Here is a 23,338-nt window from a genome sequence, read left to right as displayed (position 1 = left end):
GGACTGTATCCTGGTACTAGTGTGCAGCAAAACCCATATCCACCATCAGGTGCCTTGGTGATGACCAGCTAGTGCTTAGACCACACACTTCAGGTGAGCCTGTGTGCCAGGAGGACCTGTTTGTGCTGCTATTGTCTGTGTGAACCATTCCACTACTATAGCTACTGGCGTCTGAGCCTGATCCCAGACTGTGACACCGAGGGTGGCAACTTGCTAATAAATTTGCAGTTTAGTGCAACCAGTCTTGTGGATCAGGTACACTTGCCAGACAGCGTAGCCTGATCATCAACCTCCACTGCAACAGTAGAACAGTGTAATCTAGGACACTGGTCAGAGACACCCTCAGCCTGCTGACTGGGCAGTGAAGGAGCAGCAGTGCATAAATAAGCTCATCCCTCTACTCATTCTTCATTCTTTTTCTGTAAGCGTATTAACCATCAATACAAGTATGAGTGGCTTTACCTGATTGGTTTGCAGTGCTGCCCTTCCTCTCATGGTCTGACTGGTGCTCTAGAAGGGGTTACAGGAGGCTATCAAGACAAAGTCAGGTACTTAAACTAGTTGCATGTAAAATACATCTAACTCCTTTGTTGACCATTTAGGTAATTCCCCTGTATTGCGTAGTCACTTCTTATTGCCAGGAACTCCACGGCCTGGATTCTAGGTGTACCAGTGTGCATTTTGTCAGATTACCTTCATAAGAAACCCTGATAACCCATTAATTCTCTCAGATCTCTTAGGTCACTGTTCCCATTTTGCTAACCTGGCTTGCAATTTTTTTGATTGGATCTCCAGCAATTGGTGGCGATTCAGGAATATGTCATATTGTGAGCTGGATTTGGACAATACTGCTCTCGGTTTTGACTCCAAAATTTATGGATAGAAATAACTGTCACGTTTTTGAAGATATATATCCCTATCCTGATATGTCAGCTTTGTGAATTAAACACAAATAAATGCTTTCTTTTATTGACCACATACAGTAATTACATTACATGGTGTTCTTTATAAACGAACAGTGTTTACTAACCCCTCGCTCTCCAGAGGATCCCCCCCTTCCTGACCAGGCCATTGTTTGCATTACAGCACTGCTTAACTTTAACTGACAATTACGCAGTCATGCAGCGCTGCATCCAAATGAAATCCTATGTTCTTTTTTTTCCCACAAATTGAGCTTTCGGTGGTATTTGATCGCCTGTGAGTTTTTTTTTGGTTTTTTTTTGTTTTGTTTTGTTTTTTTGCGCTATAAAAAAACCCGACAATTTTGAGAAACAATATTTTTGACTTTTTGCTATTAAACTTGTCCAATAAAAAAATCTAATTTTGTCATAAATTTACACCAAAATGTATTCTGTGACATGTCTTTGCTAAAAAAAATCCCAATACGTGTAAATTGGTGTATGTGAAAGTTATAGCGTTTACAAATGGATATATATATATACCATATTTTCCGGCGTATAAGACGACTTTTTACCCCTTGAAAATCTTCTCAAAAGTCGGGGGTCGTCTTATACGCCGGTAACGGCATGCTGACACTTTTTAGGGGGGCGGTGCGATGCCGCCGCCGCCGCCCCCCCCCCTTCCAACAGAAGGGAAACTAAGTACAGGGCTGGGCAAGGGCTGCTGTCTCTTACCTGGCTCCGGTCCCACGACGATCCGGTCCAGGAAGCGCGGCTGCTCCTTCATTCGGTTCGTCCACTGGATGTTCGCGCGCCTGCTCGGCTCCGCCTCCTCACTGGTGATTGGCCGCCAGAACTGTAGCTCAGGAAAGTCACACAGGCGGCCAATCACCGGCGAGGAGGCGGAGCTGAGCGGCCCCGCGAATATCAAGTGAAGAAGATGCAGGTAAGTGTGCCGTGCTTAGGTGCTGCTGCAACCACATATGCTGGCTGCAGCAGCACCATACTGGAACAGGGGTCAGCAAGTGTCAGTGGCAGGAATAGTGCCCCATCATTGGTGTCACTGACATTATTAGTGATGTCTGACTGCTATTATTTTGAACACAACTGTATGTGTGTATGTATGTGTGTGTGTATGTATATGTGTGTTTATATATATATATATATATATATATATATATATATATATATATATATATATATATATACACACTGGGATTTTTTTTTTTCATTGTTACTAGTAATGATGGTGATTAGCGACTGTGGGACTGGGACGGATATTCTGACACTGGGGGGAACTGACTTAGTGTCACTGACATCCCCAGTGACACCAACAGTGATCCGAGCTAAAAAAAAAAGCACTGACACTGTACTAATGGCACTGGGCAGGAAGGGGTTAACATGTGGGGCAATCAAAGGGTTAACTGTGTGCAGGGAGTGTTTTACTAGGGGGTGGTGTGTTGGTGCTTCACTGTAGTCACACTGCTGTGGATGGCTGTGCAGTGTGCCAGAGCTGACAGGGAGGACTGTTAGTAAACAAAATAGTCCTCCTCCCCTTCGGAGATCCTCAGAAATCACCGGGCGCTGGTGAGTAATTACCGGCTGGGGCCCGGTGATTGACTGCTGCAGCCACAAATGGCAGAGCCCCCTACACGGAAATGCGAAATCACGTGTATATATATATATATATATATATATATATATATATATATGTGTGTGTGTGTGTGTGTGTGTGATTTTGCGTAACCTTGTCTTTCTGAAGTGGCTAATTACCCCAATTTGGGGGGGGGCACATTTCAGCACACAGATAAGGAGTTCAAATTGCAAACAAGACCCAACATTAATTAGAAGGCTCCATATCAATTTATTGTGAACACATTGCATGATGTATTGCTCGGGGTAACAAGTGCAGTATTAAGGAATTATTCAGGGATACGCATAATACAAATAATAATGCAAAAACATATTCACTTTGAAGTAATAATAAATTGTTCAACAGTTACAAAGACTGGAAAATTACATAGGAAATTAGGCTTACACAAATTTTACACGGAAGGCACTTTGCTAGAGACAGAAAGACAAATCAGATGAAAAGAATAAAACATTGAAAAATGTCAGTGCTTGGCAGGTCACTGGAGACACAGGATATCATTTCATTTCAGGACAATGCTGGTACTGGTACTATAAAGGGTGATGATGGTCAATGCTCTGATGTGACCTCACAGTGATAAAGTTCAGAAACAACTACACAGAATAATTGTGACTGATGTTCTCAGAACGTTTTACATCCATGAGTTGTGGAAGAGTTAAGCTCGGTCATTTCTAAGACTTTCCATTTGTTAAACATTTGTAAATGACTGATATGGTATCAATAGACTGACGTAGAGCCATCATGTTAGCAATTTTTAAAAGGTGCTTTAAGTATAGAGCTATAGATTTTACTCCCAATGTTGGAGAGATATGTGAGGAGATGGTAATGGTCATAAACAGTACAATATGTGGTAGAAAATCATTTCATATATGGAGGCTAGCTAGAACTGAATATCACAAATGAGGAGTCCACATCAGAGTGCCCCCTTACATATGATCAGTTATCCCCATCACAGTGTTGTCTTACATCAGATGTCTCCATCAGTGTCCCCTTATATATGGCCAGTTACCCCCATCAGAGTGCCCCCTACATCAACTGTCTGCATCAGACTGGCTCATGCACTCTCAGGGACCTGGGGTACAGTTAAAATTTGAGGGGGCAGAGCCCACCTCCGCACCCCCCTAGATCCGCCCTGCTCACAAGGCTCTTAGAAGTCAGGTCCCGTCCACACTGGTGCCCTGCGGTAATACGACAGTTACGGCATACATTATCACAATGCACAGAAAGGTATATTATGCATCTCTTAGATTGTCAGCTCTAACGAGCTGGCCCCTGAATCCTCCTATATTATTTGTATTGTGTTTGTCCTGTCTGCCCTCATGTTGTAAAGCACTGCGTAAACTGTTGGCACTATATAAATCCTGTATAATAATAATAATAATAATAATAGGTGCAATTCAGAGCGATTAATGCATCAAGTGTTACTAAACCCACAACAGTACAATCAGTCTGTAGATGAAGTAAAGCATGCCTGTTATACTCACTGTGGAACCTAAGGGGCTAATCCTCTGCATTGTGTGAAATGACTGTTTGATCCTGACTTCTCTGATCCTCCCCTTTTTCCAGTGTCCCGTTGATAACACATATTGTGTGGAGACACTCTGCACATGCTCAGTGTAGTGTGTATTGCTAGAGAGGTTTTTTTTTTTTTTTCAGCACAGGGTCAATCAGCACTGTCCAGACAGAGGTCAGGGGTCCTGCATCCTCCTAGAGCAGAAAGAAAACTCATCCTACAAGCTTTAACCAGTGCTCTGCTGAACACTGATAGAAGTCACAAGACTGCTATCTACTGCTGATGAGAAAAGATATTTAGCAGTTTTTATTTACTAAAATAATTGCATTTCCATGTTCAGTGTACTGTGGGAGACAAGATATAGTGAATGCGGGGTCCGGGGAGAGCAGATCTAGTGAATGCAGGGTCCGGGTAGAGCAGATATAGTGAATGCGGGGTCCGGGGGGAGCGGATATAGTGAATGCGGGGTCCGGGGAGAGCGGATATAGTGAATGCAGGGTCCAGGGAGACCAGATACAGTGAATGCGGGGTCCGGGGAGAGCGGATATAGTGAATGCAGGGTCCTGGGAGAGCGGATATAGTGAATGCGGGGTCCGGAGGGAGCAGATATAGTGAATGTGGGGTCCGGGGAGAGCGGATATAGTGAATGCGGGGTCCTGGGAGAGCGGATATAGTGAATGCGGGGTCCGGAGGGAGCAGATATAGTGAATGCGGGGTCCGGGGAGAGCGGATATAGTGAATGCGGGGTCCGGGGAGAGCGGATATAGTGAATGCGGGGTCCGGGGAGAGCGGATATAGTGAATGCGGTGTCCGGGGAGAGCGGATATAGTGAATGCGGGGTCCGGGAAGAGCGGATATAGTGAATGCGGGGTACGGGGAGAGCGGATATAGTGAATGCGGGGTCCGGGGAGAGCGGATATAGTGAATGCGGGGTCCGGGGAGAGCGGATATAGTGAATGCGGGGTCCGGGGAGAGCGGATATAGTGAATGCGGGGTCCGGGGAGAGCGGATATAGTGAATGCGGGGTCCGGGGAGAGCGGATATAGTGAATGCGGGGTCCGGGGAGAGCGGATATAGTGAATGCGGGGTCCTAGGTTTAGTGAAACCAATACACAGTAATGCACTACCATGTGTTGTGGTGTGCTGCATTACATGAAAAACTCATGTACATTTTTGGTGCTTTAGGCAACTCATTCAGCTGATTGGACTGCCTCAGCATAGTGTCCGTTACCACATGGCATTAGGCACACCAACACACATGAGTTGATGCATCACAAAAATCTAAATCCAGCCTCAATGCACACTTTAGGACCTATTTTAAAAGAATATATTACATCCAGCCGTATTCCCACGTCTGATTGTGAATTTGTTTACTGGCATCAACACTTTCTAAGTTCCGGAGACCTTTGGTGCAGCAAGACAAACGTGAGAGTATAAATATGAGAATTTTAGAATAATGAAAATCGTTACACTAAAAAATTATATTTAGAAAAATATATCTTTACCATTTAGACCCAACACATGTATTGTATATGTGAGTGATGACACAAATACAGCCATGTGATTTTTATATGATTTTAAGATTCCTGTAAACTTGCAAGAGCCTGATCTTCTGTGATTGTCTTCCAATCCTGTGGAAGTTCTGCTGGATTTCCAGAATAATCATCTGCAAAGTCATCATTAAAAAGTACAAAAATATACTTCCAGTAATCTGAAGATTTGAGGCTGGGGTCAGACTGAATGGGCCAATCTGGATAGTATGGGTGATCTATTTCTTCATAATTTCTAAATGTATTGTCAGATACCACAACAGTGGAACAGATGTCAGTGACTAAAGTCTCATCTTTGTTCCATTTGCATCCTCCCAGTCCCCGGGGTCTATGGAGAGATGCAGCGTGCTCCTGGTGATCACCACCAGCATTCTCACAGGGGACTTTACAGAATGGACACTGCTTACCGCAACCAATCACTTTCTTCATCAATTCCTCCTGAGGCTTCAGTGTGACTCTGGAGAGAAGGCGTTCAATGTCTGACAATTCTGTGTCTGATAAAATTTGCTCCATTATGTTGGGAAGATAGAAAAGAATGTCCTCAGAGAACTGGCTGACATTTGCTGTATTGTGGAAAGTAATCATTGTCATTTCATTCTGTGAGATCACTATTTCTTTGTCTAGTGACTTGCAGAAACTTTCCAGAAATATCTCAATGGTTTCTGTTTTCACACATTCCTCACTCTTCAGGACTTTTTCAATGATTGGAGATAAAAGCTTTTCTGCTAAGGAGTTTAGAGTTGATGGACTCTGATATTTTCCAATAATGTACTGACGGATCCAGCCTTTCACAAAGGCCTTATAATGATTAATGTACAACAAATAGCGTTCAAATTCTTTTTTCTTCAGCAAGTCCTCCAGCACAGTTAACTGAAAAGCGCTTCTGCTAAATATGTGACTTTCGGAACTTTGTACAATGTCATCAATGATTTCCTTGCCGAGATGTCGCAGAATATAATCAGTTAGCGCGGGCTTCAGGCAGAGCTCACAGAATTTTTTAGCCCTGCTCTGACACTCATCTTTCTCATGGAATATGCTCTCAAATGTGGCCAAGTATTGAGGTTTTAATTTTTCAAGACACATTTTGGGATAATTTTCTTGAATGAACCTGTCATGTAACTCCTGAAATGCTCTAGATGATTTTCCAAAAATAAAAAGTTTTACATCTAGCTCAAACTTGGGAGAAAAGTAACATTTATGAGTAGTTTTGTCTTTGAGTTTATCATTGATCATTCGTAGCAAATCCTGAAAGTAAGTATCATCATAATCCCCCGTGGTGCCTGCCTTCTCTTTGATGTATGTGTCACACATGTCTATCAAAGTCACTGCAAGGCCTTCTATCATATCCAGGTGTGCCTGACTAGTATAAAATACATTGCGATGTGAGGAAAGAAGTTTCCTTTGAACGTGCCTTTTGTCAGGAACAAATGGTCTGTTCCCATAGTCATCCAAGCTCATCACACTGGTTAGGTATTCATTAATACCGCCTCCCTTTACACCCATTTCCTTCTTAAGCTGATGCAGAATTATTTGTCCAATGTTACGTATTGTCAGTCCTTCTATATGTAAATCAGAGAGGGTTTTCTTCCACATCTCTTCAAATTCTTGCTTTGCCTCCATGTCACCAAGTTCACAATTTCTTTCTCTGCAGTTTTTTAGGAGATTTGTTATTTCTTTCTCAATCAGTTCCTGAGATTTCTTCTGAATATCCAGAATCTTGAATTTGCCTTTCTGGATTGAAACTGCCTCATTGAGTTTATTAAGCAAATTCCTTTCCAGTTCTTTCTTCAGGGATCTCACACTTCTGAAGAAATCCTCTTTGTATCGTTCAATGAGATGAACATTCACACATTTACTGTTAAAGTATTTTTCCAGTAGCTTCAGCATTGCATCTTCCTCTTTTATTAGTAAACTCTGAAGATCATCTTTAAACTGCATGAACATCTCATCACTGAGACTGGCTGCGGATTGATTTCTGATGTAAGTTTCTTTGGTGATCATCCAGCTGTGGATCTTGTTTGTGAAGTCCCATTCCCACAGAGAGTATTGCATAGACAGCTTGGTATACGCTTCCACTAGACTGTTTCTGAAACTGAAGATGAATTTCTCATGTTTCACTGAGCTCCACAAACGTTTTATCCATGTGACTAAGTCAGGGATTCTGCATTGATTTTTATCAGAATTTGGAGATTTTAAAAATTCCAGCAAATATTTCTTTAATTCATAAACATTTTCACTGTAGCCAAAGTTTACCGAAGCCATTGGTGGATCTCCTTGCCACAGTCCAGGAATGTACCAGTTGTGTTTCTTGGGATCATAATCCATCACATCACTGAAACAGGTAATTCCATGTTTCTTCTCCATATTTGCAGCTAATTTTGTCGTTTCATCAAGTTGTTCTAGAAATTTCTTCCTGTCTCTCATGTTCTTTTCATGAGCAGATACATCACTGACATTCTGATGTACTAAGTGACAGTTGGGTATCCTCTCAATTTCTTTCATCCGAAGAAAAGCATGGACCACAATCTGTAAAATATCCTTCATTTCTGATGTGTTCTCCATGGCCATGTTGATGATGGTGATATCACTCAGCCCCACCACCAGTGTGGCAAGTTCATTGTCATGTTCATTGCTGTCCTCCAAAGAGGCCAACTCTGGAGATTTCAGCCCCTCAATGTCAATCACCAAGATGAAGTCACAGCCCAGCTCCTCTCGGAAGTTCTCTTTTATTTTCAGAAGAGTCATGAAGGCTCCTCGTGTACATTGTCCACTGGCCACTGGGAACTGCAGACCAAACATGGTGTTCAGAAGGGTGGACTTCCCCGTACTCTGCACTCCCAGCACTGTGATTACTCTCATTTTGCATTGTCTTCCTGTCTTATTGTCTAGCTCAGTCAGAACATCAGTTATCCACTGTAAAGGAATATTAGAGGCGTCACCATCAATCAACTCTAATGGGAACCCATCTAGTAGGAGATCAGCAGCAATTCCTGGAAGTTTGGTGAATTGTCTTGTGGTTTTATTATTCTGTTTGTTAACAACTGTGGAATACTCAGCCTCATAAAACTGTCCCAGCTCACGTAGGAAATGTTCTATTCCTAAAGAACTGTCTGAGATCTTTTTATCCAGCTGCTTAAGTTCTGAAGTATCTGATTTACTGTTACATTTTGCCTTGTATTCAGACTGCAACAATGAAATGTTTTTTCTTGCAACTGAATCCAGTTCAAATTTCATCCATTTCAAGAAATAATGTTTTCCAGCCTTGGAGAGGTCAGTAATTGCTTCAATAAAATGCACTATGCCTTCAGGAATGTCATGTTTGTATTGTTTCTCTTGAAGTGATCTGATCTGTTGTTTGAGCTCAGATTGATATTCTTGTGCATCTTTTTCTCCTTGTTTTTTCATTCTGCAAATTTCTTTTTCTACTTTAGACAATTCCTTCCACAGATTTCCCTGTAATTTCAATGTTTCCTTTTTATACCCTTCCACATTTTTTATTACTGAAGTAATTTTATTTGCAATTGCTTTTGCTTTCTGACATTCAGCAGAATTCTCATCAACAAAGATATGAAGTCCTTCAGTTATATTTGTAGCACTACACAGGTTTCGTCTTTCTTTCTGACTGTTTTTTAAAGCACTCTCAATGCGAGTCTGAATTTTTTTCACCAGTGCCTCATAATGTTCTGTGCTGGTTTTACAAATATTTGTTGTACTCATCTTTAAAATTGTCATTAGATTTGTTATGTGCTTTGAGGTCTCTTCACTTATTTTTTTCCCCTTTTCTGGAGTAACAATAAAATAAAACTGGGTGTCAGCGTTACTGAAGGATGATAACAGTCTGAATTGTATCTCAGAAATACTTTCAATGAATATAAATACAGCTGATGAGACTCGAGTCAGAAATGTGAATTGGTTCATGTTGGTCTCCAGGTCTCCTCGTAGGTTGGTCACTGCAATGGGTTCTGGGAAAACATCAGACTTACCACAGGGAAAATACCAGGACATTTCCACAAGGCCATCAGATATTTTCCTCTCCATATGTCGTCCATCCATCTCATCATGGATGAAGAAGTTTGGGTGTTGTTGGGCTGGATTAAGAACTTGATTCAGGATTTTAGATTTGGATAGTTTGTTGTTACCCAGTCTGATGAAGGAGAAAATAGGCATAGAAATATTCACCACATTTTCCTCTCTGAACCCTTTACTGTTTGCTAGTGACTGAGTTCTCCACTTCTTCACAATGTCCCTCATTGCCCAAAGCATGAGGGTGCAGTGTGACCCGTCACCAGCAGGGAGAAGGAGTGGGACGGCAAACTGGCACATGGACAATCTAGATACAATCTCTTGTTGTAGAAAACTGTCTGAACAATGGAGGAGAGCACAGAGGACATCCAGGGGGTGAATTAATTCAATTGAACTACTTTCCCCTTCAATCATTGACTCCAACATGTTTTCAATTGAATTGATTATTTGTGTTTCTTGTCCATACTGAGTATTAAATGCAGTTCTGTTCAAGGCCATCAGCTTTCTCAAAAAATGCCACGGGACATCTTGAATGGTCTGGGGATGGACATCACTCAGAGTCTCTGCTCCGATTTCTAGGATGTTACTCAATGTCAGTTTGGAATCATTTAAATGCTTCATATTTAATCTGACAAGAAGTTCCTGGAAAATCTTCAATTTATCTGTAAAAAGAACAAAATGTTTTTAATATATATCCTTATGTTAATCATTACTGGTATAAATAGTTTAAAACAATAAGTGTGCATTTGAACGGTTTTCTACCTTAAGTCTAGGTTCACATCTAAGCGTTTTACATTTTTCAGAAACTCACTGCAGTCCATTTAACATGATTTCCTATGGGACACATTTACATATTCGAGTTTTCATCCCTTCCGTTTTTTGGAAAAGGCCAGGGACTTTTTTTAAATGCAAAGCACTGAATTTTGGTACAATAGACACTGCAGAAATGCATGTAGTGTGTTTTTGATGCTTTTTGCATTTTCATCTGCCCAGCAACAAGTTGGAAAAAAACCCTAAAAAAAACCCTGCAAAATGTATCAAAAATGCATGGACAAAATGCACCGCAAAAAGGTTTGCTTAAACAGATCAAACATAAACTGTATAGGTGTGAACCTAGCCTAAAGCTGAATTCCAACTTTCTTTTCACTAGAAATGAATGGAATGATCAATCCCAGCACAGATCATACCCCTGTACCATGTTGCTCTGTTGTCTGCAGATCACCTGATATTCTGGGATTGGTTGTTGCTTTGTATCATGTGACCCTCTGTATATCCTGCTGATAGACTCTGCCCCTTCCACAACCACTTCCTCCAGCAGATTATTGCTACCTCTAATGTAGTTCAAAAGGGGACAAAGTTCCTCAAATTAAAGTATACATTTTCACTTTGATCCTTTACATTCTGCTCCTTTACATACAAATCCCACTTATGTGATATCCTTATGATCAGACAATTTTTTTTTTACATTTTGGGGTAAATACATTTGAATTTGAAATGGAAGTGTTATCTGTCCTGATTAAAAAAAAAAGTTTAAAATGCAGGACTGAGACACCTCCCCCATATTTTTCCTTAAAAACCACACTAACTACACATCAGGAGCACATTTGTATTCTGAATCCCCATTTCTAAATTGCATCTATAACTAAAACTTTTTTTTTATAGAATCAGGAATTGATATAAACCCTGTCAGGTATTTTTTGCTGCCAGTGTAAAATTGGGTAATATCTCCCAAAGTTTGAGGAATTCCCGGCTTAGCCAGCTTTTCCCAGAACAGGTGTCCTAATTGGAAGAGTTCTTCCTATTTCTTGTTCTGAGGACAACTCCAAAATGTTGGCTTCACCCTAAATGTTTGCATGGCTGTCAATGGTCACCAGGAAATAGAGGAGTGAATATCAACAGTGGAGACAGCAATAAAAACATGACAGACATTCTATCCCCTCCCATCCAAAATTTTAAAAAAGTATTTTCCTTGAGATGCACTTAGGGTTCTCTTGTACAGTCTCTCAGGGTAACGGTGTGTTCTGTGTCTCACCCCCATTCTGTCCTTATCACAGTAGGGATGCCAGGACAGAGTTAGGCTATAAGCAATCATAATGTATAAAAAAATACTGATCACCTCCCCAGAGTAGTACAGTGTTACTATGGTAACGTTATAGTGCTCTGGTCACAATTTTCAAATTCAGTGAGGAACAGAAGTATTTGAACACCCTTCAATTTTGCAAGTTCTCCCATTTAGAAATCATGGAGGGGTCTGAAATTCACACTGTAGGTGTATTCCCACACACAATTTTAAAAAAATATTCAGGAAATCACATTGTATGATTTTTAAAGAATGTATTTGTCTTGCACTGCTGAACGTAAGTATTTGAACACCTAAGAAACAGCAAGAATTCTGGCTCTCAAAGACCTGTTACTGCGCCTTTAAAAGGCCCACCTCTACTCCACTCATTAATCTAACTTAGTAGCACCTGTCTGAGCTCTTTAAAGACACCTGTCCACCCCACAGTCAGTCAGACGCCAACTACTACCATGGGCAAGACCAAAGAGCTGTCAAAAGACACCAGAGACAAACTTGTGGACCTCCACAAGGCTGGAAAGGGCTACGGGGCAATTGCCAAGCAGCTTGGTGAAAATAGATCAACTGTTGGAGCAATTGTTAGAAAATGGAAGAGGCGAAAGATGACTGTCAGTCTCCCTCGGACTGGGGCTCCATGCAAGATGTCACCTCGTGGGGTATCACTGATGATAAGAAAGGTGAGGAATCAGCCCAGAACTACAAGGGAGGAGCTAGTCAATGACATGAAGAGAGCTGGGACCACAGTTTCAAAGGTCACTGTCGGTAGAATACTACGCTGTCATGGTTTCAAATCATGCATTGCATGGAAGGTTCCCCTGCTCCAGTCATCACATGTCCAGGCCCGTCTGAAGTTTGCCAATGACCATCTGGATGATCCAGAGGAGGCATGGGAGAAAGTCATGTGGTCAGATGAGACCAAAGTAGAACTTTTTGGTCTAAACTTCACTCGTCGTGTTTGGAGGAAAAAGGATGAGTTGCATCCCAAGAACACCATCCCTACTGTGAAGCATGGGGGTGGTAACATCATGCTTTGGGGGTGCTTTTCTGCGAAGGGGACAGGACAACTGCACTGTATTAAGGAGAGGATTAATGGGGCCATTTATTGTGAGATTTTGAGCAACAACCTCCTTCCCTCAGTCAGAGCATTGAAGATGGGTCGTGGCTGGGTCTCCCAACATGACAACGACCCGAAGCACACAGCCATGAGAACCAAGGAGTGGCTCCGTAAGAAGCATATCAAGGTTCTGGAGTGGCCTAGCCAGTCTCCAGAACTAAATCCAATAGAACATCTTTGGAGGGAGCTGAAACTCCGTGTTGCTCAGCGACAGCCCCGAAACCTGACCGATCTAGAGGAGATCGGTGTGGAGGAGGGGGCCAAAATCCCTGTTGCAGTGCAAACCTGGTCAAGGACTACAGGAAACGTTTGACCTCCGTAATTGCAAACAAAGGCTTCTGTACCAAATAATAACACTGATTTTCTCAGGGGTTCAAATACTTCTGTTCAGCAGTGCAAGACAAATAAATTCTTTACAAATCATACAATGTGATTTTCCTGAATTTTTTTTTTTAATTCTGTCTGAGTGGGAATGCACCTACAATGTGAATGTCAGACCCCTCCATGATTTCTAAGTGGGAGAACTTGCAAAATCGCAGGGTGTTCAAATACTTCTGTTCCTCGCTGTATGTAATCAAAAAGAGAAACAATGAAAAAAATTATTACTTTTCTTTGTACTGTCACCAGTCAGTGTTCCTAATCACCGCCACACCCGTTATATGATGACGCTGTACTGCACTGGTGACAGGATGTAAAAAAAAAAGAGAAAATGTTTTAATTTACTTAATTTTCCAAAAAATTGTAAAAAAAATCATAACTTGAAAAAACTCTCCATGCCTGTTACTAAATACCTTGGACTGTCTATTTTCCAAAAAGATGTCATTTGAGGGGTATTTGTACTGTCCTGGCATTTTCGGACCTCATGAAATCGACCATCTGTGCATCAGGATTGATTGATTTTCAGATATATATACAATAGTTTATGGACTTTATAACTTTCCTACAGACTAAATAATATACACTAATTTGGGTTATTTTCACCAAAAAAAGTAGGAGAATACATTTTGGCCTAAATTTTTGAAGAAAGACTATTTATTTGCAAACTGTTATAAAAACTTATTTTTTTTTAATTGCTGGTCTTTTTTAGCTTATTAGCAAAAACTGAAAACCCCCAGTGGTGATTAAATACCACCAATAGTAAGCCCTAGTTGTGTGAACAAAATTATAAAAATTCCATATGTGTACAATGTTGCATGACGGCACAATTGTCATTCAAAGTGTGAGAGCGCTGAAAGCTGAAAATTGCCCTGGGCAGGAAGGGGGTGAAAGTGCCCAGTAATGAAGTGGTTAATTGAACACGCTGAAGTTAGAAGCTCACAAGTGTAATAAAAGCGCCAATAAAAAAACTTTAAAGCAGCAATTCCACCTCAAAGAAACCAAATAAATTTCTTAGTGCTATAACTTAAATAAAGGAATGCGCTAAAACCACAAACTATTCCTAATTTAGTGTAGAAACATTAGTGCAAAAGATATATATATATATCTATTCTCAATTAATATAAAAAAATATCAAAATGATGTGCAAAACTATTTTTTAGTGCATAAGTAATTTAAATAATTAAATTTGTGAATATAAAAATTGTCCAATTCTGAATTTCTTCAAATGTCCAAACAAATCCTTTTCAAATTCAGGTGCTCTCAAAGAAATTGTGCCAAAATCCACCACCAAAGTAAAGTTGGGTAACTCACCAGAGCTCCATGCTGATCAATCTCTAGATCAGCAAAAACGCTTTTTGCTCTGGGAGCAGATGCAATGAATCAACTTCTCAGGTGTGATGATCAATAGCTACACAATCATCCATAAGGTAGGTATCCACCACTCAATATAATGGTTCCAGGAGCATTATATCACTCTCTCTTTTTATATCTCTCCACCGAGGTCACGTTTGGGAATGAAAGAAAAAATCATGGTGCAGCCAGTTTTTTTTATAAAAGTATCCAACAATTTAATAAAGATTTACACTCACAAAAGGGCGGTCCCTTGAAGACGTCATTCATGACGAAACTAGTAGGGCTTGCTGGATGCTGACGTCTGGGGAGAAGATTGAGTCACGAGCGCTGTAGTGAGTGTGCGGGGAACAGGAGACTGTTATACCATTTGCTGTTTTATGCTGTTATACTGGTGTCGGTGAAGACACCCTTTTTGTGAGTGTAAATCTTTATTAAATTGTTGGATACTTTTATAAAAAAACTGGCTGCACCATGATTTTTTTCTTTCATTCCCAAACGTGACCTCGGTGGAGAGATATAAAAAGAGAGAGTGATATAATGCTCCTGGAGCCATTATACTGAGTGGTGGATACCTACCTTATGGATGATTGTGTAGCTATTGATCATCACACCTGAGAAGTTGATTTATTGCATCTGCTCCCAGAGCAAAAAGCGTTTTTGCTGATCTAGAGATTGATCAGCATGGAGCTCTGGTGAGTTACCCAACTTTACTTTGGTGGTGGATTTTGGCACAATTTCTTTGAGAGCACCTGAATTTGAAAAGGATTTGTTTGGACATTTGAAGAAATTCAGAATTGGACAATTTTTATATTCACAAATTTAATTATTTAAATTACTTATGCACTAAAAAATAGTTTTGCACATCATTTTGATATTTTTTTATATTAATTGAGAATAGATATATATAGAGATGAGCGAATCGAAGTAGCCGAAGTGGAATTCGAGTCGAATATCGGAAAAATTTTGATTCGTGCCGAATCCGAAAAATAGCCTAATTCGGACGCGCAAATCAAAATTTTTCTGAAAATGGCGGCTGACATGTGCGGCGACGGAGCGGGGATGTCTGGGAAGGCGCGCAGACAAGGCGCGCTGACCCATAATGCATTCCTCAACGACATGTGATCGCATCAGCCAATCAGCAGCCAGCCAGCCAGCACTGTGTAATGGTCGAGCTATAAATAGCGGCCATTTTGGAATTCTTCAATTGCCTGCAGTCATTGAACAGAGGCAGACCGCTCTGTACTAGGGGCAGGGACAGAGTTAGGGCCACAGAAACGATACTTGGGGACAGAGAAAAGTTACTTAGGGACAGAGAAACGCTAGTTAGGGCCACAGAATTCATACTCAGGGACAGACAGAATTGTTACTGAGTGCCAGAGAATTGTTACTTAGGGCCACAGAAACGTTACTTAGGGACAAAGAAACGCTAGTTAGGGCCACAGAATTCATACTCAGGGACAGACAGAATTGTTACTGAGTGCCAGAGAATTGTTACTCAGGGACAGACAGAATTGTTACTCAGGGCCACAGAACTGTTACTGAGGGCCACAGAACTGTTTCTTAGGGCCACAGAATTGTTACTCGCACAGACACAGAATTGTTACTCGCACAGACACAGAATTGTTACTCAGGGCCACAGAACTGTTACTTAGGGCCACAGAATTGTTACTCGCACAGACACAGAATTGTTACTCAGGGCCACAGAACTGTTACTGAGGGCCACAGAACTGTTACTTAGGGCCACAGAATTGTTACTCGCACAGACACAGAATTGTTACTCGCACAGACACAGAATTGTTACTGAGGGCCACAGAACTGTTACTAAGGGCCACAGAATTGTTACTCGCACAGACACAGAATTGTTACTGAGGGCCACAGAACTGTTACTAAGGGCCACAGAATTGTTACTCGCACAGACACAGCATTGTTACTCAGGGCCACAGAACTGTTACTGAGGGCCACAGAACTGTTACTTAGGGCCACAGAATTGTTACTCGCACAGACACAGAATTGTTACTGAGGGCCACAGAACTGTTACTAAGGGCCACAGAATTGTTACTCGCACAGACACAGAATTGTTACTGAGGGCCACAGAACTGTTACTTAGGGCCACAGAATTGTTACTCGCACAGACACAGAATTGTTACTCAGGGCCACAGAACTGTTACTGAGGGCCACAGAACTGTTACTTAGGGCCACAGAATTGTTACTCGCACAGACACAGAATTGTTACTGAGGGCCACAGAACTGTTACTAAGGGCCACAGAATTGTTACTCGCACAGACACAGAATTGTTACTGAGGGCCACAGAACTGTTACTAAGGGCCACATAATTGTTACTCGCACAGACACAGAATTGTTACTCAGGGCCACAGCACTGTTACTGAGGGCCACAGAACTGTTACTGAGGGCCACAGAACTGTTACTTAGGGCCACAGAATTGTTACTCGCACAGACACAGAATTGTTACTGAGGGCCACAGAACTGTTACTTAGGGCCACAGAATTGTTACTCGCACAGACACAGAATTGTTACTCAGGGCCACAGAACTGTTACTGAGGGCCACAGAACTGTTACTTAGGGCCACAGAATTGTTACTCGCACAGACACAGAATTGTTACTCGCACAGACACAGAATTGTTACTCAGGGCCACAGAACTGTTACTGAGGGCCACAGAACTGTTACTTAGGGCCACAGAATTGTTACTCGCACAGACACAGAATTGTTACTGAGGGCCACAGAACTGTTACTTAGGGCCACAGAATTGTTACTCGCACAGACACAGAATTGTTACTCAGGGACACAGAATTGTTACTGAGGGCCACAGAACCGTTACTTAGGGCCACATAAACGTTAATCAGGGACACAGAATTGTTACTGAGGGCCACAGAACCGTTACTTGGGGCCACATAAACGTTAATCAGGGACACAGAATTGTTACTGAGGGCCACAGAACCGTTACTTGGGGCCACAGAAACGTTAATCAGGGACACAGAATTGTTACTGAGGGCCACAGAACCGTTACTTGGGGCCACAGAAACGTTAATCAGGGACACAGAATTGTTACTGAGGGCCACAGAACCGTTACTTAGGGCCACAGAATTGTTACTCGCACAGACACAGAATTGTTACTGAGGGCCACAGAACTGTTACTGAGGGCCACAGAACTGTTACTTAGGGCCACAGAATTGTTACTCGCACAGACACAGAATTGTTACTCAGGGACACAGAATTGTTACTGAGGGCCACAGAACCGTTACTTAGGGCCACATAAACGTTAATCAGGGACACAGAATTGTTACTGAGGGCCACAGAACCGTTACTTGGGGCCACATAAACGTTAATCAGGGACACAGAATTGTTACTGAGGGCCACAGAACCGTTACTTGGGGCCACATAAACGTTAATCAGGGACACAGAATTGTTACTGAGGGCCACAGAACCGTTACTTGGGGCCACAGAAACGTTAATCAGGGACACAGAATTGTTACTGAGGGCCACAGAACCGTTACTTGGGGCCACAGAAACGTTAATAAGGGACACAGAATTGTTACTGAGGGCCACAGAACTGTTACTTAGGGCCACAGAATTGTTACTCGCACAGACACAGAATTGTTACTGAGGGCCACAGAACTGTTACTTAGGGCCACAGAATTGTTACTCGCACAGACACAGAATTGTTACTCAGGGCCACAGAACTGTTACTGAGGGTCACAGAACTGTTACTGAGGGCCACAGAACTGTTACTTAGGGCCACAGAATTGTTACTCGCACAGACACAGAATTGTTACTCGCACAGACACAGAATTGTTACTGAGGGCCACAGAACTGTTACTAAGGGCCACAGAATTGTTAATCGCACAGACACAGAATTGTTACTCAGGGCCACAGAACTGTTACTGAGGGCCACAGAACTGTTACTTAGGGCCACAGAATTGTTACTCGCACAGACACAGAATTGTTACTCGCACAGACACAGAACTGTTACTGAGGGCCACAGAACTGTTACTTAGGGCCACAGAATTGTTACTCGCACAGACACAGAATTGTTACTCAGGGCCACAGAACTGTTACTGAGGGCCACAGAACTGTTACTTAGGGCCACAGAATTGTTACTCGCACAGACACAGAATTGTTACTGAGGGCCACAGAACTGTTACTAAGGGCCACAGAATTGTTATTCGCACAGACACAGAACTGTTACTGAGGGCCACAGAACTGTTACTGAGGGCCACAGAACTGTTACTTAGGGCCACAGAATTGTTACTCGCACAGACACAGAATTGTTACTCAGGGACACAGAATTGTTACTCAGGGACACATAATCGTTGAATTAAAGAGTATGTCAGACAACATGCAGAGGAGTGGCAGATGAGGCAATGTTTTAGGAGCGAGCAGACGTGGCAGCAGAGGAAGGGGTCGAGGCAGCACTATTCGCAGCCAGATGCCAGTGCTCCCGGTGTCATCCAGCGGTCGTGTCTCCACCGACAACCCTGCCGTCATCGATTGGTTGGCTCGGTCGTCTTCCTCTTCCCAGGTCACCTCTGACACCTACAGCCAACGGTCGGTGGGTACGTCAGACACAACCGTTAGTTGGCATGGCCCGGGAGCAAGCCCACTGAAATCACATGTCCTCTACCTGCCCCTGTCCTTTGCTGTTCCCTCACCAAGCGAAATATCGCATGCTGTGGGCTCAGCCCCACTGTACAGTGAGGAAGAGCTAACAGAGGGCGGTCAGGAACGGGGGGAGACATCGGCCTTTTCAGCAGCCAGGCGAACAAGTACTGGCGAGGAGAGTGGCTCGGTAGCCGGTCTAGAGACAGGTCTGTCTCCTGACCCACACGCAGCCGAGGGGGCTAGTAGTGAGGCGGAGACCGTACTTGATGATGAGGAGGTTGATCGCACTTGGCTGCCTCGTCGTCATCAGGCAATTTCTTCCGCATCATCAGGAGAAGAGGGTGCCAGCTTGGCAGCGAGCGAAACAGTCGGTGGGTTGCCCAGGAGACAGCAGGGTCGCATCAGTGTCAGTGGAGCCAAACGGCCACGGAGTAGAGCACCAGCTCCACTGCAGCCTACCACCACAGCCAGTAGTGGTGCCGGTGCGCACGGAGGAAGTAGCAGTCAGCCAGTGAGGAGTAGCGGGGGCAAAGTTTCCTACTCGGTGGTGTGGCAATTTTTCGTCAAGCCGCCCGAGGAAGTAAACGTAGCCGTATGTCGACTATGTGGCCAGAAATGCAAGCGTGGCCAGGGGGCCCATGTTGGGACTACAGCGTTGCGTCAGCATATGCAGCGTCACCATTCGGTGGCCTGGGAAAACCGTGATAAAGATACGGCGGTTCTGCCTGCCCCAGCCCCCGCTCCATCACCCGCTCCGTTACTTGCTCCGTCACCCGACGTCGTCAATCGCCCTCTATCAGCCAGTCAAGGCTCCAACACCTCTGCTGAGGGGAGTTGTCGCTCGTTGGCATCTTCCGCTCGTTCAAATGCTCCTTCTCCTGCTACTCCTCTTCTCGGATTCCGTCAACAGTCTTTCTTGGAATCCGTTTCCAAGAGACAACAGTTTGCGAGCACGCACCCGACGGTGCAAAAGCTGAACGTCCTCCTGTCCAAGTTGCTGGTGCTGCAGTCCCTCCCTTTCCAACTGGTGGACTCAGCACCTTTCCGAGAAATGATGGCTTGTGCCGCGCCGCGGTGGAGAGTGCCAAGCCATCATTTCTTCGCCATAAAGGCAGTGCCAGCCCTGCATTCACATGTAGAAGAGATGGTGGGCCAGTCTTTGAGCATGTCGGTCTCTGCCAAAGTGCACGGCAGCGCCGACGTGTGGAGCTGTAACTACGGTCAGGGACAGTATATGTAATTTACGGCCCACTGGGTGAACGTGGTGCCGGCACAGCCGCACCAGCAACTTGGACAGGTCACGACGCTTTTGCCTCCACGTTTGCACGTCCTTGGTCCAGCAAACATGTCCGCCTCTACCACCTCTTTTTCCGCCGTGTCCTCAGCCGCCACCCCCGTGCCAAGTCCCATTACCCGACCGGCATATCACATGTGCAGAGCGCAACGGTGTCACGCTGTGCTGCACCTGGTATGCCTTGGCGAACGTAGTCACACAGGGGAGGAACTTCTGAGTGTAATGAACAGAGAAATCGACAGATGGCTGTCTCCGCGCAAACTGAAAATCGGAACCATGTTGACCGACAACGGAAAGAACATGGTGTCTGCTCTGCGTCAAGGAAGGTTGTGCCATGCGCCATGCATGGCTCACGTGCTCAATCTGGTTGTCAAGCGGTTCCTAAAATCCACCATCCCACTGCAAGACATCCTTAAAATGTCACGTAAACTGTGCATGCATTTCAGCCATTCCTACACCGCAAAGAACACCCTCATTGAGCTGCAGCGGCAGAACGGAATTCCACAGCATCGCCTGATCTGCGACGTTGCAACAAGGTGGAATTCAACCCTACACATGTTAGACCGCCTTTACGAGCAGCGAAAGGCCATCACCGATTTCCTGATGTTACAAGCGGATAAAGGTACTCCCCTGTGTAACTTCGATGTCAGCCATTGGCAGCTGATGCGTGACACCTGCCGCTTGCTCAGGCCCTTTGAGGAGGCCACGCTATTCGTGAGTCGGCAGGACTATGGGATGAACGACGTCATTCCTCTGTTGCACGTCCTGGAACAAATGCTGTTAACAATGGCTGGTCAGGGTGCGGTAGACGTGGCGCACAGATCTCAACGCCACATGACCCCTGTGGGGCCAGGACAGGAAGAAGAGGAGGAGGTAGAGGAGGACATTTGTGCTCAGGAATTATTGAGTGAAATGGGTGGTTTTTCCACTCAGCGGACAGGAGTGGAGGAGCAGGAGCATCTGGTAGAGGAGGAGGAGACAGAGGACCCAGACGCACCGTGGCAGTATGCTGTGGAGATGGAGGCAGGGAGTCCCTCGCATTCCTTGGCGCAAATGGCCCATAGCATGCTCGGTTGCTTGCGTAGCGACAGCCGAATAATAACCATCAGACAGAGGGATGACTTTTGGCTGTCCACCTTGTTGGACCCTCGCTATCGTTCCAAAATGGTGGCCTTTTTCACACCTGCTGTGAGGGAGGCCAAAATTACGTACTATAAAAACCACCTATGTAGTCAGTTGGTCTCTGCCTTTGTGCGCCAACGTCCATCCTCAGACACTGTGGGCCCTGTGCGCTCGCGTTCCGCTGCCATGGCAGCAGGGGAGGGGTGGGGTGGTAGGAGCAGTGGCAGCTCCACCAGCAGCGGCTGCCTCCGTCTGCAGTCGATGATGAGTAGCTTTCTTCACCAGCGCAGTGAGGAAACTACTAACCAGCCGCAGCAGCAGCAGCAGCAGCATCAGGTGGACCTGGAGCAGGAGCTCAAACAACAGGCTTGGGCCTACTTGGACAGCACCCTGCCAACCGAGGTAGACAATCCCCTTGACTACTGGGCAACGAAACTTGACCTTTGGCCCCAACTAGCTGAATTTGCCCTTGAAAGGCTGTCATGCCCGGCTAGTAGCGTGGCATCGGAGCGCGTGTTTAGTGCGGCAGGAGGTATTGTAACTCCGCGGAGGACACGACTGTCCACCCAAAGTGTGGAGAGACTCACGTTTGTGAAAATGAATCAGGCGTGGATTAGTCTGGATTTCAAACCACCAGTTCCTGACACAACTGACTAAATCCACCATGAATCATGCCCCTGCCATGTGCCACTTTCAGGTCTCTTCACACTGCTGGTGTGTTCCATTTCTTGTCATAGGGTGCTGGCAGATTACGGGCCTCCCATTGCTGCTGTCTCCATCGCCACACTCTGCCATGTGCCACTTTCAGGTTTCTTCACACTGCTGGTGTGTTGAATTTTTTGACATAGGGTGCTGGCAGATTACGGGCCTCCCATAGCTGCTGCCAGGCCCCTAATCTGCCATGGGCCCCTATATACCGCCTCCTCATGCTGCTGCCAAGTCCAGAGTCTCTCATGGGTCCCTGTACGGCCTCCCATTGCTGCTGTCTCCATCGCCACACTCTGCCATGTGCCACTTTCAGGTCTCTTCACACTGCTGGTGTGTTGAATTTTTTGACATAGGGTGCTGGCAGATTACGGGCCTCCCATAGCTGCTGCCAGGCCCCTAATCTGCCATGGGCCCCTATATACCGCCTCCTCATGCTGCTGCCAAGTCCAGAGTCTCTCATGGGTCCCTGTACGGCCTCCCATTGCTGCTGTTTCCATCGCCACACTCTGCCATGTGCCACTTTCAGGTCTCTTCACACTGCTGGTGTGTTGAATTTTTTGACATAGGGTGCAGGCAGATTACGGGCCTCACATAGCTGCTGCCAGGCCCCTAATCTGCCATGGGCCCCTATATACCGCCTCCTCATGCTGCTGCCAAGTCCAGAGTGTCTCATGGGTCCCTGTACGGCCTCCCATTGCTGCTGTTTCCATCGCCACACTCTGCCATGTGCCACATTCAGGTCTCTTCACACTGCTGGTGTGTTTAATTTTTTGACATAGGGTGCTGGCAGATTACGGGCCTCCCATAGCTGCTGCCAGGCCCCTAATCTGCCATGGGCCCCTATATACCGCCTCCTCATGCTGCTGCCAAGTCCAGAGTCTCTCATGGGTCCCTGTACGGCCTCCCATTGCTGCTGCCAGGAGGCAGCAGGGTCGCAGCAGTGTCAGTGGAGGCAAACGGCCACGGAGTAGAGCACCAGCTCCACTGCAGCCTACCACCACGGCCAGTAGTGGTGCCGGTGTGCACGGAGGAAGTAGC

At 44.6% G+C, this 23,338-nt stretch overlaps 1 protein-coding gene across 1 annotated transcript in view; it reads right to left on the bottom strand.

The window, feature by feature from the left end:
* Positions 1–2,743: 2,743 nt before the first annotated feature.
* The window catches only part of LOC149435874 (up-regulator of cell proliferation-like), a 35,833-nt gene continuing 15,238 nt past the window's right edge, over positions 2,744–23,338 (bottom strand). The window contains exon 2 of the mRNA XM_089662339.1: positions 2,744–10,298. Coding sequence (XP_089518465.1) covers positions 5,641–10,298 — 4,658 coding nt within the window. The 3' untranslated portion in view covers positions 2,744–5,640. The remainder of the gene's footprint in view (positions 10,299–23,338) is intronic.

This window comes from Staurois parvus, unplaced genomic scaffold (genome assembly GCF_062004578.1).
Source record: "Staurois parvus isolate SC_StPar_1 unplaced genomic scaffold, SC_StPar_1.0 ptg001457l, whole genome shotgun sequence".
Taxonomy (NCBI): domain Eukaryota; kingdom Metazoa; phylum Chordata; class Amphibia; order Anura; family Ranidae; genus Staurois; species Staurois parvus.
The sequence above is the reverse complement of the archived record's forward strand: the minus strand, read 5'-3'. Positions and strand labels throughout refer to the sequence as shown.